This window comes from Impatiens glandulifera, chromosome 1, assembly GCF_907164915.1.
Source record: "Impatiens glandulifera chromosome 1, dImpGla2.1, whole genome shotgun sequence".
Lineage (NCBI taxonomy): Eukaryota > Viridiplantae > Streptophyta > Magnoliopsida > Ericales > Balsaminaceae > Impatiens > Impatiens glandulifera.
The window spans coordinates 63,616,785-63,630,893 of record NC_061862.1 but is presented as its reverse complement, the minus strand read 5'-3'; the positions used below and the strand labels follow the sequence as shown (position 1 = coordinate 63,630,893).

Below are 14,109 nucleotides of genomic sequence, written 5' to 3'. Positions count from 1 at the left end.
ATATATATATATATATATATATAATGAATTAAAAAATTTTATGCTTAATTTTTTATTCTCTTAAATATATATTTATTAAATATAATATATATTTTAAAACATATATTCATATATTTTTGTTATTTAACTTATTATTACTTTAAAATTATATTAATAAATAAGTTATTTAATAAAATATATAAACATATATTTACAAATTAATAAATTATTAATAAAAAAAAATTATTTATATAGATAAGAGAGATAAATAAATATTTAAAATTATATTTAATCATCGACCATCACAATTTTACATCCCTTATCAATACTCATATATAATATATATATAATAAACTGTTAAAAAAGTTTGTACATTAAAATTAACAAGTTTGTACATTAAAATATATATGACTTGGCTACAGTGGAATTTGTACATTTCTCTGTCAACTTTGTTTATTTTTTTCCTCCAAACTTCTCTCTTACTGATCTCATCTTCATCCATTCTTTTGCCAAAATTGAAATAAACATTCTCATCGGTCACCTGTTCCTCTTCAAGAATTTTTAAAAAGAATTAAATTTAGTTAGTATTATTGATTTTCATGTTTTACTCCTTATAGATAATAGGATATCATAGATCCCTTAGATAAATTTTTTGTTTTATTGTATAAGTTTATTCAACAAACATTACAAATGAAATAGTGATTCAAATTACAAGAATAGTACATAAAAGAGACTAAAGAATTTGAATTCAATTCCCACAAAAATGTTCTTTTTCTTATTGCAGACTTTAGTTTAAGGTGAACATAAAAGCTCTTCTGTATTTTCTAGATAAAATACCAAAAATTATCATGAAAAAGCATCTTGATTAGAGTGGAAATGCATAAAAATGAGATTTGAGTGTTAACAATCTATATAAAATAAACCGTTTTACCAAGCAAACACATTCCAACTTAATACAAATCGAACTTGAAAGACAGTCTTGTAGGCAAAAATTTTGCCACTTCAATTATCCTATTAAGTTATAAGCTCGGGTTTCATATAACTAGAGTTGACTTGTTCATTGTATGCATCACATTTGTTTTTAATATATGTCTTCAAGGCAAATCACTTGTTAATATTAAGCCACATAGATAGAGGATTAGGTAAAGATCCCTTTAACCTTATCTATTATTAAAAAACAGAGACTTGTTCAGATAATCCAATTGAATTGTCAACTCCGAAAAATCAGTCTACTCATGAAAACCAAGAAGGGATAAAGATCAACTTTGATTTTGGTTATTAATGCACAACAGGTCTCACTAAGGAGATCATTTACATTCCATATGGAAGAAGTAAGAACATTAGCGTGTCAAACTCAACATACAACACCACAATTTTTTTTTCTTTCAAAAGAATAATCTACCCTAGAATCAAACATTTATTTTTATTTTGGCGATAAAATTATAATTTCTTTACATATCATACATATGTAACTGACCTGGCCGTTGGCACTATGATCTAGGAGGATTCAGGGAAGCGCATGTTTGCAAGTTTCAGCTGCTTGTCAGAGGACAAATGATCTTTCAAGCAGAAGCACGTGTCATGCAGAACTCGCAATAAGAAGAGAGACATATCATTCTCACTACTGTCAATGGGCGATTGTGAACCATCATAAACATGATTACCATCCACTTTTATTTTCGTCACCCAATCATTTATTCGTTCGGTTGAAACCCACAAACAAGATGCCACTGTTTCCGCCACAGCCAACCAGCTGCTTTCTGATAGAAGAGACGATATCGTTACAGGTAGATCTCTCAACAAAGTCAGTGGATCCACAATCAACAGGGGCATATATTTACACCAGCTACCACAGAGTAAACCCAGAAACTGTAGAGCCTGCAAGCCACAAGTTATATGTCATCAGTAACTAAGACCTTGTTTAATACTAATTTACCTTTTTTTTCTATAACATTTTAAAGTATTAAATAATGACATTTTGGTCATTTTACTTAAATAAGCCACTTCTTACCCTAAAGAAGGTTATTTAAAATAATCAATTAGTTATTCAAATAACCCCAGATCAAACAAGACCTAAAGGGTTTGTTCAAAAAATAAATAAACCAGGTTCTGTAAAAAAAATATTGTTTCACATAAAAAGTGGTTTCTTTGGGTCAAATGACAAACAAAATTAGTATTTTATATTTTAAATGTGCAAAAAACATGTATTTAAATAATTTGCATAATTGACCCTTAAATCTTAATCTGTCCTGCATCAGAATCACTAGAACTTAAAGAATGAACAGTATTGCAACAAAGAAAATAAGCAAGAAATTAGTGATGGTTTCCCAAGAAAACGAGTACCGTAGTAGGAAATTTGGTTACGCAGCAAATTTCAACCACATCGAGAAGCCACTGTCTTCTCAGGCTTCCTTCGCTATGTTGAAGAGCAGCAACAAACTCCACCTGGGCGTCCCAGATAACTGCAAGAGGAGAGGTTGAAGAGTTAAGAATTTGGTTATGTTGATTATCAAGATATCCCAAACAAATTATTCAGAGATTATTGCATCAAAAGAACTAACCATGCGATCTGCTACTCAAAAGGCAGGTTTTCAAATTAGCGATATCAACTCCTTTTAAGAAACCAACTCGAAACAACCTGGCCAAAGCTTGAATCTTTTTCAAAGTTTCAACAGAATCATCATCTCCTTCCACCAAATTATGTTTTGTAACCTGCATGGAGACATAGATCAAATTTACTAAACTGTATGGTATATAAAGATAAACATCATCCAAGCAATGACACAAGTTGCAAGTGGTCAATCATGCCTGATGGGCAAATAGGCCCCATTTGAAAATACTTATAATTTCTTCATATGTGGCCAGATTTGAAAACCAAACGTTTTTGTATTTGGATCTAAATCCAAAATCCAAAATCCAAAATCTAAACAAAAAATGATAAGTGTTTCCAAATGGTGTGGCTTAATTCACTAAGTTATGAGTAAGTTAACTCATAAATGTATCAAGAGCGTCTAAAATAATCAAATTACGTCACTATAAGGGTCAAATAGTCTTTAATGACTTTCCCAACATTAGTTCCACATTTTTATCAAATCAACTTACTTAAAATATATTTTATTTTGTTTATTCAACATTTATTTTCATACACTTAACTCGCCTCTTAAATAATTCAGTATTCAACAATTAATTTTCAGTTTTATGAAAACGCTTGGTCATTGAGGATGTTTACCTTCAAAATATCTAACACCCAATCATGTCGAGCTTTTGTTAGACATCTAATTGCGACGGACCACTCCTCTGCCAAGTGGCCCTGCTCCATGACAGGATTATTTACAGCATGGTGCACTGAAGGCAACAATTGGAAAAGGTATACAATGCATCTCTCAATGTTTTGATGGCAATCAATAGAAGGGTCATCAAGACAAGAATAAAGACCCTTCCAAGTTGAGACATTCAGAAAGCTTTTATGCTCTCTATTATATGCATTGTTCGAAACCAAGGAAGACAGAAACATCGCCACATCGGAGAACAGTTTGTCAACTCTTGAACCTGAAAAAACTTTTACTAGGTCTGCTAGATGTTCGAGAATACATGCTTGAAGATTTAACTCTAGTCTACCAAATCTGGAAAGTTCAGACAGCTCATCGATAAAGCTTAGGAGAGAATCAAAGTGGCTCGCCTGAGTGAACGAAAATTCCAAGCACACTTCTCTAAGGTTTCTTTCTCTAGCAATGTCTTCAATTTTATTGTCATGTATCATGCATCTTCTGATTATTCCACCCCAATCAAGAACAGGTAATCGAGGAGCCTTGGAAAGACACTGTAAAACTGTGGCTACAGTATTCACATGGAAAGATCCATCCTGAATTATGTGCCAAAAAGGTTCAGTAATTAGAACATGCATAAGTAGACAAATTGCAATAAACTAAACTAACTGTTACTAATCAAAATAGTAAGTGGGAGAATTGGGGATGGAGGGTTGTGTATTCTATTTAAGAACTACTTTGCATATTATGTAATTAAGAACTATTAGTAATGTTTATACTATATTCACACAAAAATAATACTTTTATATGCTAAAAGTTATTTTAACTAATTTTTTTTATATTAAAAATTTCATAATATTATGAAGAAATAAATAAAAATAAACTTAAAAACGGTTCTAAAATAAATGAATATATTAGTAATATTATTAAAAATATATTAGTACTATTATTAAGAATATAAGAGTTTTTATTAGTGCCGGGGTGATGCATGCAAATATCATCCCCACCCGATCAACTACCGAAAACCCGGGGGAAATGCCCCCGAACGAGTTTGATTTGGATCAGGGGACCATGAGGGCGGATTTAAATGCAAAACCCTAATTCCAGCTCTCAACCCTCTACTATGCCAAACCCTAACAAATTACAAATACTTCAAAAGGGAAATATAGAACTGAAGCTATGCTACTTACCACAGTATTCTTCAAATGCATCACCCACAAAGAGAGTTCCATGACAACAGTATCACTAGCAATATTCTGTGAACCAGATCTCTGACCAGCTGCATCACTTGAGGAACGACCATCAACGTTTTGTGATTCCTGGGACCATAATTGATGCCTAAGAAGTGAAATTGTCCAAGATGCATAATGTTGAAGTTGTTGATCTTTGGAATTCTGAGCTAAAAGGAACATCTCCTGAACCAGTGATGTTAACTGGGGCTCTAGTTCTAAACTTGAAAGTAAAGGACCCATGACATGAGTAGAACCCTAAGAAGGATTTGGAAATGGTAAGAGAATGTATAGTATATATATATAGACTATTAGTGTAGAATAAAACGAATAGATACTTACTTTTTGTTCAAAAGATGTAGGCAAAGAGTTAAAACGAAAATGATGCTTTGATGTGCCAGCATATGCTCCTAATGCATTTACAATCCCAAGCATTCCACCTAAACAGACTAAAGGAGAATGAGGATCAATGTAACATCTCCTCCACAACTCCAAGAACTCTTTCACTACTCCCACTTGAAGAGTATGCACCCCATCACTCAAGATGAATGCAATTAGGTTTCCAGATCCAGCACAAGATGCCATCAACAAACTTTGATGGAGGCTGCTTGAATTCTTGGTAGAAAGAAGTTGTGATAAGAACTCTTTGAGATTGTTAATGAGTTGGTCCACTTCACCAACATCCATCAATTCCACTCGCAAGCAAAATGATGTGACAACTGGGAGGGTTAGACAAGACCCCACAGATAATGCAAAATCACAATTCTCGAATGTAGAGCAGTCTTGAGAGGGGGGATTTATTAGAGGAATCCAAGATAGAATCAAGGTTTTAATCTTTTCAACAACATCAAAAGCTCCAGCCCTGTATACAGAACCTATACAGCTTCCCAACCCTAATACTAATCCTGCTACACCCCATATTTCTTCTTTAGAGCTCTCATTTGTAACGAATTGCTCAGGAGCTACGAAAGAACCTGCCTCTGTACCCAGAAAGATATCAACATCAAGACTGTCCAGAATATGGCGTGCAGAATGAGTGTACTGACAGAGCATTCCAGATAAGGCCCTTAAACTTCTTCCAAGCAAATCAACTTCCTGTAGCCTGTAGTTTTCTCCATGCAAACTTGCTTCTGAAGAGGCATCAATGTTCATAAGAAGGTTTTGACATAAAATACCTAATCCCACCCCACAAGCCCCTCTAACAAGCGTACTTCTACTTTCAGATGCCACCTGTGACCAAATACCATGAACCAGCAGGTGAGACAACTATGCAAAGTCATTATCAATAGGGTTTTTGCACTATCTACCAAGAAACCTAGTCAGGAAGTGAATATAAATAAGCAGGTGGTGATTGATAACACAGCTTATCAATTATCCAAATTATTACTTGCTTAAAACTTATTTAAAAGCACCTAATTTTTTAGATTCCGCTCCAATAAAGCTAAAAAACCCTTATTTCAATAAGCTATGAACTTAACTCGATAATATAGTAAGATGATCCAAAAGACGACTTTAACACATGAAAACTAATTAATTACGTCATTATAAGCATAAGATAATCTTTAAGTACTTTCCGGAAATTAATTCCACATTGTATCAAATCATGTACTTCAATTTAGTCTGATAGGAACTCTTACCTCAATAAGTGCATCAACATTTTGGAGCTTCTGTTTGATATCAGTGACATGCAGACAACTTGATATTAGTCCAAGTGAAATTGCAGCAGACCACTGACGATGTTCATGCTCTTGCTGGAAAAGCCAATCCAACAGAAATCTTGAAGCAGTGGCTTTAGTGAGATGAGCAGATGGAGGTAAGGCCTGGTAAGAGGACAAAGAATGCAAAACTTAATCAAGATAAGCAAACCAATGATTTAGATAACCATAAAAAACAAGTATTAGTTGTGGGATATGGCAGTATAAAAAGAGTTTAATTTCATTTTGTACAAGGCTCAAAATTCAAATTGGTTCCTGAACTTTGTCAGAGTTTCATAAAAATTTACTTGTTCTTTTTTTCTGGACGGTCATTAAGTGTGCATAACTCAGTTGCTTGGTATGGCAAGGTAAGTTAAACAAGAATATTTGGTAAATCATCGGCCTTACCTCACAAAAGGCACCTATTGCTAATGCCACATTTTCAGCAGACCTAGGGACAGATTCTTCTGCAATCCGCTTCAGACTCTGAATAATAGCCAAAGAGAAATCACAAAGTTATTAATTTCCATATTATGGAACCGAGAGCTGCTATATCATATCAAGCAGAATGTCAACCAAACCTTCAAAATTGTTTCCGCAGCTCTAGAGGTTTTATCTAACACATTAGATGGTCCCTTGGAATCTATGTGCATAATGAGATCTCTCATCCATCGTTGTATGAATATTCTCCAAGATTGCAGTGAAATAAGTGCAATTAAGATATTCCTTGAGAGCTGCAAAGATGCAGCTATCTCCACAAGCATATTCTCATATTTTGCGTGTACATCTTGTAGTCCCCGAACACTGATTAAAGCAGTTTAGAAGTATGAAAAACCCCATAAGAAATTTCAGCATAGAAAAAAAAATTAAAAAAATAAAATCTTACTTGACATCTATTGGAGGAGGCAAGGGCAGGCAAAACAGAGCAGCGCCTGGAAGCTCTCTGGCTCCAGTGACATTTCCTGCAATGAAAGATGCATAATTCCACAATCAAACACTAGTTCACTGAAACGATAAATAAACTCAGCTTCATCAACACTCCTAATATCCCTAGTTAGCTCATTTTATTCGAGCAGATTCTCTCATGAGATTCTCCCCTTCTCATCATGTCACAATACAATTCTCTATCATCGTTGAAGCTACAAATATCCACTAAGAAAAGGTCCATTTTCCATGCAATCTTACACTCATGTATCCAGGAAAATTTTACACAAACACTTAGATAAGAAGTCAGATGTCCAGGAATAGAAAAAACATCAAGGACAAGCATCAAAGAATGCTTATGAGCAATCCTGTCTCACCCATAGAGGAATACCAGGAACCAATCACAAAAGTCATGAAAGCAGTGAACAGAAAATAAATTAATCCGTAAATTATTTCATCCCGGCAATCCTGTTTCACCCATAGAGGAATACCAGGAACCAATCACAATAGTCATGAAAGCAGTGAACAGGAAATAAATTAATCCATAAATTATTTCATCCCGGACACTGATCATAAGAGTTTATTAGGCATATAAAGAAGCAATGATTTTGCACCTGAAGCAAAGATGGCTTGAGAAGAAACGTTGAGCAACTTTTCAATTTTGCTTTTGAGGCTTCTCTTCTCCCTTACAAATCTTTTTCTCGTCCTTAGGAATAGTGACAATTACCCAGTTAGCAAAAGATTAGACCATATAAAAGAAACTAGAAATTACAATCATGTCTACTAACATATGCTCATATGATATAAACTTGACTTCAAATGCTTCCATGGCCCTTAATACTTCAGGGTCAGTTTCAGTTGTGAACACCTCCATATTTCTTCTCCTGATATCTGGAATGCTTTTATTAATAGGTTCGACCTGAAACATAAACATATGATACAAGTGAGAAGTATTCACTATACCCAAAAGAGAGAGAATGGAGAAATCATATTGTATATAAGAAAACAACTGAACAAAAGCAAAATCAAGAATACAAAAGAGTATATCAGGGAAATCTAATCAACAATAAGATTCATGCTTCTAGATGCTGACCTCGTAGCAAGCTAACGCATTAAAGGAAGAGGCTCGAGCTTTGGCCCATTGAGGCCCATCTTGTCTTGTGGTACCAATTTTCCACAATATCTGCAAAACCTGACTTGCAGATTCAGGATATGCTTCGGCGTCCATTGCTCCCCACTTTAAGAGAAGACATATGCTGAAAATAGTAGTTATTAAGAGCCCATTCTAAGTAGTTTTGAGTAATCACACATAGCCATAATGTTAAAGTGAGTTGGTATGTATTCTCGGAAAAAAAGGTGAGTTGGTATGATGGTGACAAATAATTACCTATATGACGTATTTCTTTTGTCTTGGTCTAATGACTAGTTTGGTTAGCCTAAAGTGATTATGCTCTCACTAGCGCAAGGCTATAGAGTGGTGAATCTACGGCATTACAGTAGGTACTAAAACTAAATTTTCTAAAGTGGGTGAAAACCTAGTTAATTTTCAGATGTTCTTCAAATTTGGATAAATAAATCAAAGCATATGGACGAAAAATACCACAAACCTGTGAGCAATAAGTGGGTTACTTAAGTAGTCAGCATCATGCTTAACAATAACATCCCAAGCAGAGTAGAAATCTGAATAGAAACAAGATTAAGAAATTATACATAAAACAGCAAGAGACATGTATTTCAGCCTAAGAAGTAATAATCACATAACTCATCATCGCTTTAGCTAGTGCAGTGTATCACATAAAATGTACTTAGTGTAGTCTAGAGTTACGTGAGATGTTGAACAAGAAAGATATTTGTAATTTAGTGTCATCAGAACCTACCAATGACATCTGCTTCACAAAGATAAGAAAGACTCTGGAAGCCAAGGGCTTGAATAGTGGTATCTGAGCTTTCAATGCATGCCTAACCATGTATAGAACATAACAATGATATCAGAAGGGGCTATTTGGGATGAGCAGAAAAGCAAAACACTGAAAAAGATGCTTACTGAAACAGATAATATAAGGTCAACACCCCTATCAGCATCTTTTCTGCAAACATCTCTTACCGAAGCAGCCATACTAATGTAAATTGTTCGATTAGATATAGGTTCATCAAAGTGCTTTGGTTGCAAGACTTTCTGATATAAGAGAAACAAAAGTAAATAAGCTTAAATGTTATTTTATTTTTAAAATATAGAACAAAAGAAGCTCATTTAGCAATAAATCTCTAACTTTTTGTTAGATCTTATATATGTTCTTAAAAATTGAGGTGAAAACTTAAACTAGAGATAAGGTTGACAAATCCTATACCAAAGAGGGTTCTTATGTTAATAATCTAATGTGCATAGCTTGTTACATAAGATAAATATGAATAATGAGATAAATGTTTAGTAAAGTGTTCAACATGTTGCTCGAACTAAGGTGTATTTAAGCAATATAACTTGCAGTTCTTCCTCAGTACTTTGCTTACAGGTCCAACAGTAAAATCAAAAGTGTAAACAAAAGACATGCACAAGCATTAAGAGGTGAAGCAAAATTATGATTTACCTGTAAACTTCCAAAAGCACGGGCATTGGTCTCCCAAGTCTTACAAAGCAGACGTAGAGCGGATGCATACAGCACTCTGCACAGTACAAAGCACACAGAAGATGAAATTATTTATCAAACTGATGCTAAAGTACTCTCACACTGTCACACAACATATGGCAGTCAACAAGAACACATGTAAATAACTTGTTCCATGAACAATGGATGGCCTTTACATCCATAAAGGGGCTTTTGAAATTTAAATTCCATTGAGCAAAGATGAACAAACTATATTTTTAACCTTAAACAAAACAAAACAAAACAGCATAAGCATGACAGAAGTTTGGGTATAATTTGACATTAAAACAAGCAAACAGACAAAGTAGTTGTGTCAGTTCCTTTTGGATTATAATTTTAAGCAGCTATCTGATTAAAATAGGAGCACATGATTTCCATAGAGATCTTACGGTTTTCCAACATCTTGGAGCATGGGCGTTATTGCCTGTACAACTAGTGGCACCATAGTAGGATGAGAAGCAAGTGAAGGTAGCAATCCCAGAAGTTTCGGCTGCAGTCAGATCAATTGGAAAAAAAATTGTTTTGGTTCAACAGAGGATTGAATGATATTGGTAGAGAATCCAAGCTTTAGCAATAAGAGGCATTAGATCCATGACTTACTGAAATTCTATTTAAATTGATATCCTTGACACCAGATTGCAGATGATTGTAAAATAAAATGGTCAGCAGCAATGAAACACCAAGCTTGGGATCCATGATGCTTGAAACAGATAAGAAATCCACTGCCGAGTACACCAAGCTAGGATGCATGACCAAAATGCTAGCAATTGTGCCAAGTAACAGAGGCATTTCTACATGATCAAACAAGAATCTAAAGTTAAATGGCAGGATCTAAATACAGCTCATTCAAACCAATCCTAACAAGTTTGAGGCTGACCAAAGTACATAAGAATAATATGAAAGCATTACCATTTAAGAAACTCTCTTGATGAGGAGAAATAGGTAGAGATGACTTCTTTTTTTCAACTAACGACATACAATACTCTTTCAGCAGATAAGTCCATGTCTTTGGTACATCAGAAAAATTATTGACGTTTTTTCCATCATCAAAACAAAAGCTTAGCAAAAACGAAGTAGATGTTGATGGCTGCTCCTGCAGAATACTTAATTATAAAAAGCCAATTTGTAGGGTAATATTTAACAATACAAGGACGTTTTCATCTGTAAGAGGAATTGACAGGAACATGTTTTTAATTTATGTCCAAGCATATATGTAATATCTTCTATTTCATATATGAATATCCATTTAAGTGATAAATTTATTTCAATATTCATAGAACATGTCACATATTTCAAAGTCAGTGAGTTAACTTAACAACACAACTATAAATTAGCAATATAATCCTCAATGGCATGCAAGAAGAAAATAATTCCAGCAGCAGCAGATGTGAGAAGGAAATGCAATTAAGGAGTGCTGCATGGTCAGAACCAATATGGTAGAAACAAAGTACACAATGATAGGTCAGGAAATTATAGAATGTGCACATCTGATAGGTGACAGGAAATTATTTTTAAAAATATCACTAGGGACAGAAAGTGTAGCAAATAACACGCACTAAGATTTTAGATTATGCAAGTCATTAGTTTCTACAATCACAATTCACAAAGTTTCAAGTTCTAAGAGCATAAAAGTCTGATGTCAGTTGCCAAATCCCAACCTGAAACCATAGATGTTGCAAGAGCCTAAAAGCAATATCCTTGGGCCTGCTTGTTGATGGAAGCATCTTTTTTAACCTTGTTTCCTTATGTGGCATAACCGATAATCTTATCAGATGTTTTTCAGTCATGGATAACAAATTGATCGCTGCCGATTTGACAGACTTGGAAGGAGACGAAACAAGATTAATCACAGGGAAAATAAACAAAAGCTCTTCACTGAAATCACATGCTTCACCCACATCATTCCCTGCTTACACGTCACAATATCGGTAACTTAGTGATATCAACAAAAAGCAACAGAATGAAAAAACACAAAAATAACTGACAAGTGAAAAAATGCAACCATAAGTTGGTGTCAAAAGGATACAGTGATAGGAGAGAAAAGGGAAACAACTCAACCATCAAAAGGACACAGCTCAAAACATCCATGAGTAATCAGATTACATGACTATCTAGAGATTTCTAAGCATATCTAAATTAGGATAGAGATCTAATATTATGTACTCGTTAACCTTAAATACTAAGGTCCGTTTGATAAACTGAAAACTAATTAAATTTTGAATAATGAAAATGATAATTAAGTGCTAAAATTTAATGTTGAAAATTAAGTAAGGAATCAAATAGTTTAATAATTATGAAGAGTAAATGAAGAGTAGTTTCCACTACATAAATAATATTATCCTAACAGGTTTTTCTCTCAAAAAAATAGTAAATGAAGAGTAGTTAAGACAATACATTAACAAATTATTATTTTTTAAATGACATGTATATGTGGATCATGATCCAGATTATTTTCTGGATCAAAATTATTATTTGGATCAATTTCCAGATTATGATCCGATCATAACTGTGATAACCAAAAGGCCCAACATATTCCAAACAATAGTAAACTAAGGGTCGAAAAATTATAACTTCCAATATTGTATTGCATCCTAAGGGAAATTAAATGATAAGACAATCAGTAACAAACATGTGGGAACACGGCCAATGTCACATAACTTAGAGGACATATACAATACGTAAATAAAACACGAAAGTATAACAATAAAGGATAGACTGTGCAAGGAAATAGATTTATCAAGATTGTATATATTATCTTACCATTTTCATTTCTCCAGTTGGTGAAGAATAAGAGCAATTTCAAGATTGACAATTGCTCGTGTTCAATCTCTGATTGAATGAGAGTCGTAAACAATGACAACATTAGCGATGACAGTTCAGGTAAACAACTCAATCCAAGCTCCTTTTGTATATATATTAATTGTTTTGATACTTCCACACTATACTCATGTACAAAAGAGTACTCATACTTGGTGCATATCGAAAGAATAACCTCCAGTAGTTCAACACCGCATAGTTGAACCTCATGAACAGGCTGCATACATGGATGACACATAAGAGTCTAACAACAACATAGAGCACAAGTGAAAGAAAAATATGAGGTATCACAATGGATGGATCACTTTCAACATACCAATCCTATACCAACTAAATGTCGTAGAACCACAGTATATGCGTCAAAAAGATAACCCACCAAACAAACAATATTCCTGAATTCCTGCAAAAGTAAAAGGTCATACAGAAGCATAGCGCCTCAAAGCCAACATTCTACATGAAAACTGCAAAAGTTTACGGATTGCATACCTCTTCACTCTTGCAGGGGATGTAGGATAAGCAACCCATCAATAACTTAATAACAGGAATTGCATCCTGATCAAATGAACAACATACTGATGCCATGGACGCAATCAGTCCTCTTAAGAATGTGCATAACGAAATTGAGAAGGGCATTTTTATGACAACAAAGTTCAGAAAGGGTTTCAAGAAACTGCAAACTTCAGCCATGCCAAACTGCTTATTCTGGACAATGAACATAATAACTTGTCGTATAAGTTCTGATTGAACTTCAGTTCTACAGGAAAAGACCTGCAAAAACCATCAAGAACATTGCATATACTTAGCATAACGTGACGTGTAAAACGAGAAGGGTACAATTAACAACGATATACTTGTGTATTCATTCATAGTAAACACATAAATGTCACACCTTTACAAACGGATGATACTCTGGAGAAGAAAACCGAAAAGAAGAAGTGTCCTTTTGAAATCCGAACCTAACGAGATACCCAATACTTTTAACGAATACATCTACAAAACGGGGATCGCAACCTTCGAGTGCTGATTGAAGTTCCATCAAGCCGCGAGAGATATCCAAATTACCGGCCTTCACGAAGCGGCAGATCTCACGAACCGATTGATCAAGGACGGCAGAAGAAGATGATTGGAGACACTGAGAGATTACGTCTCTTCCGGGGTTGGAATCAGCATTCAGGTATGGAGGTGCTGATCTGAGTTTGTCGAAAATTGATATGACAGCGTATTTTTGAAGCGATGGTTGAGGAACTCGAGTTCTCTCTAGCATAGAAGAGTAGGAATCCATGTTTTTTGGAAAGAAGAGGGAAAATCTGTAAATAATTCTGAACTTCCGAATACTTATAGACCCATTGTCGGCTAAGGTTTGGGCGAATTTCTCGTTCTTTGTTAAGGTTTGGGATTTGTTTTTAAGTATTTTAATTTTGAAAATATTTTTATTTATTTATTTTAATAAATTAGTTGATTTTAATAGGAGTTTTTTTTTTCTTTAAAAAAAATAATTAAATTTATTGTTTAGAAATATTATTTAACATAATATTAAATAAAATAATCCAATAAAAGA

General features: G+C 34.1%; 1 protein-coding gene across 1 annotated transcript; it reads right to left on the bottom strand.

Moving 5' to 3' along the window:
• Positions 1 to 1,232: 1,232 nt before the first annotated feature.
• Positions 1,233 to 13,851, bottom strand: LOC124918669 (protein RST1). Its single transcript, XM_047458704.1, has 25 exons — positions 13,441 to 13,851; positions 13,038 to 13,319; positions 12,868 to 12,951; positions 12,495 to 12,768; positions 11,393 to 11,640; positions 10,644 to 10,827; positions 10,335 to 10,525; positions 10,124 to 10,224; positions 9,678 to 9,753; positions 9,137 to 9,268; positions 8,970 to 9,051; positions 8,700 to 8,772; positions 8,186 to 8,348; positions 7,881 to 8,011; positions 7,707 to 7,798; positions 7,055 to 7,130; positions 6,750 to 6,972; positions 6,577 to 6,654; positions 6,112 to 6,294; positions 4,817 to 5,704; positions 4,436 to 4,732; positions 3,209 to 3,841; positions 2,541 to 2,691; positions 2,323 to 2,441; positions 1,233 to 1,857 (listed from the first exon to the last, which is right to left on the bottom strand). Exons 1-25 carry the CDS (start codon positions 13,831 to 13,833, stop codon positions 1,477 to 1,479), a joined length of 5,535 nt encoding a protein of 1,844 aa, XP_047314660.1. The 5' UTR covers positions 13,834 to 13,851; the 3' UTR covers positions 1,233 to 1,476.
• Between the last annotated feature and the right edge of the window lie 258 nt (positions 13,852 to 14,109).

Excerpts from the sequence above, each read along its gene's own strand:
- LOC124918669 (XM_047458704.1), bottom strand. The coding sequence starts at position 13,833 with ATGGATTCCTACTCTTCTATGCTAGAGAGAACTCGAGTTCCTCAACCA. Across the intron at positions 9,754-10,123 it reads CTCCAAGATGTTGGAAAACC|AGTGCTGTATGCATCCGCTC; the intron begins GTAAGATCTCTA and ends TGTACTGTGCAG. Across the intron at positions 8,012-8,185 it reads ATGCGTTAGCTTGCTACGAG|GTCGAACCTATTAATAAAAG; the intron begins GTCAGCATCTAG and ends TTTATGTTTCAG.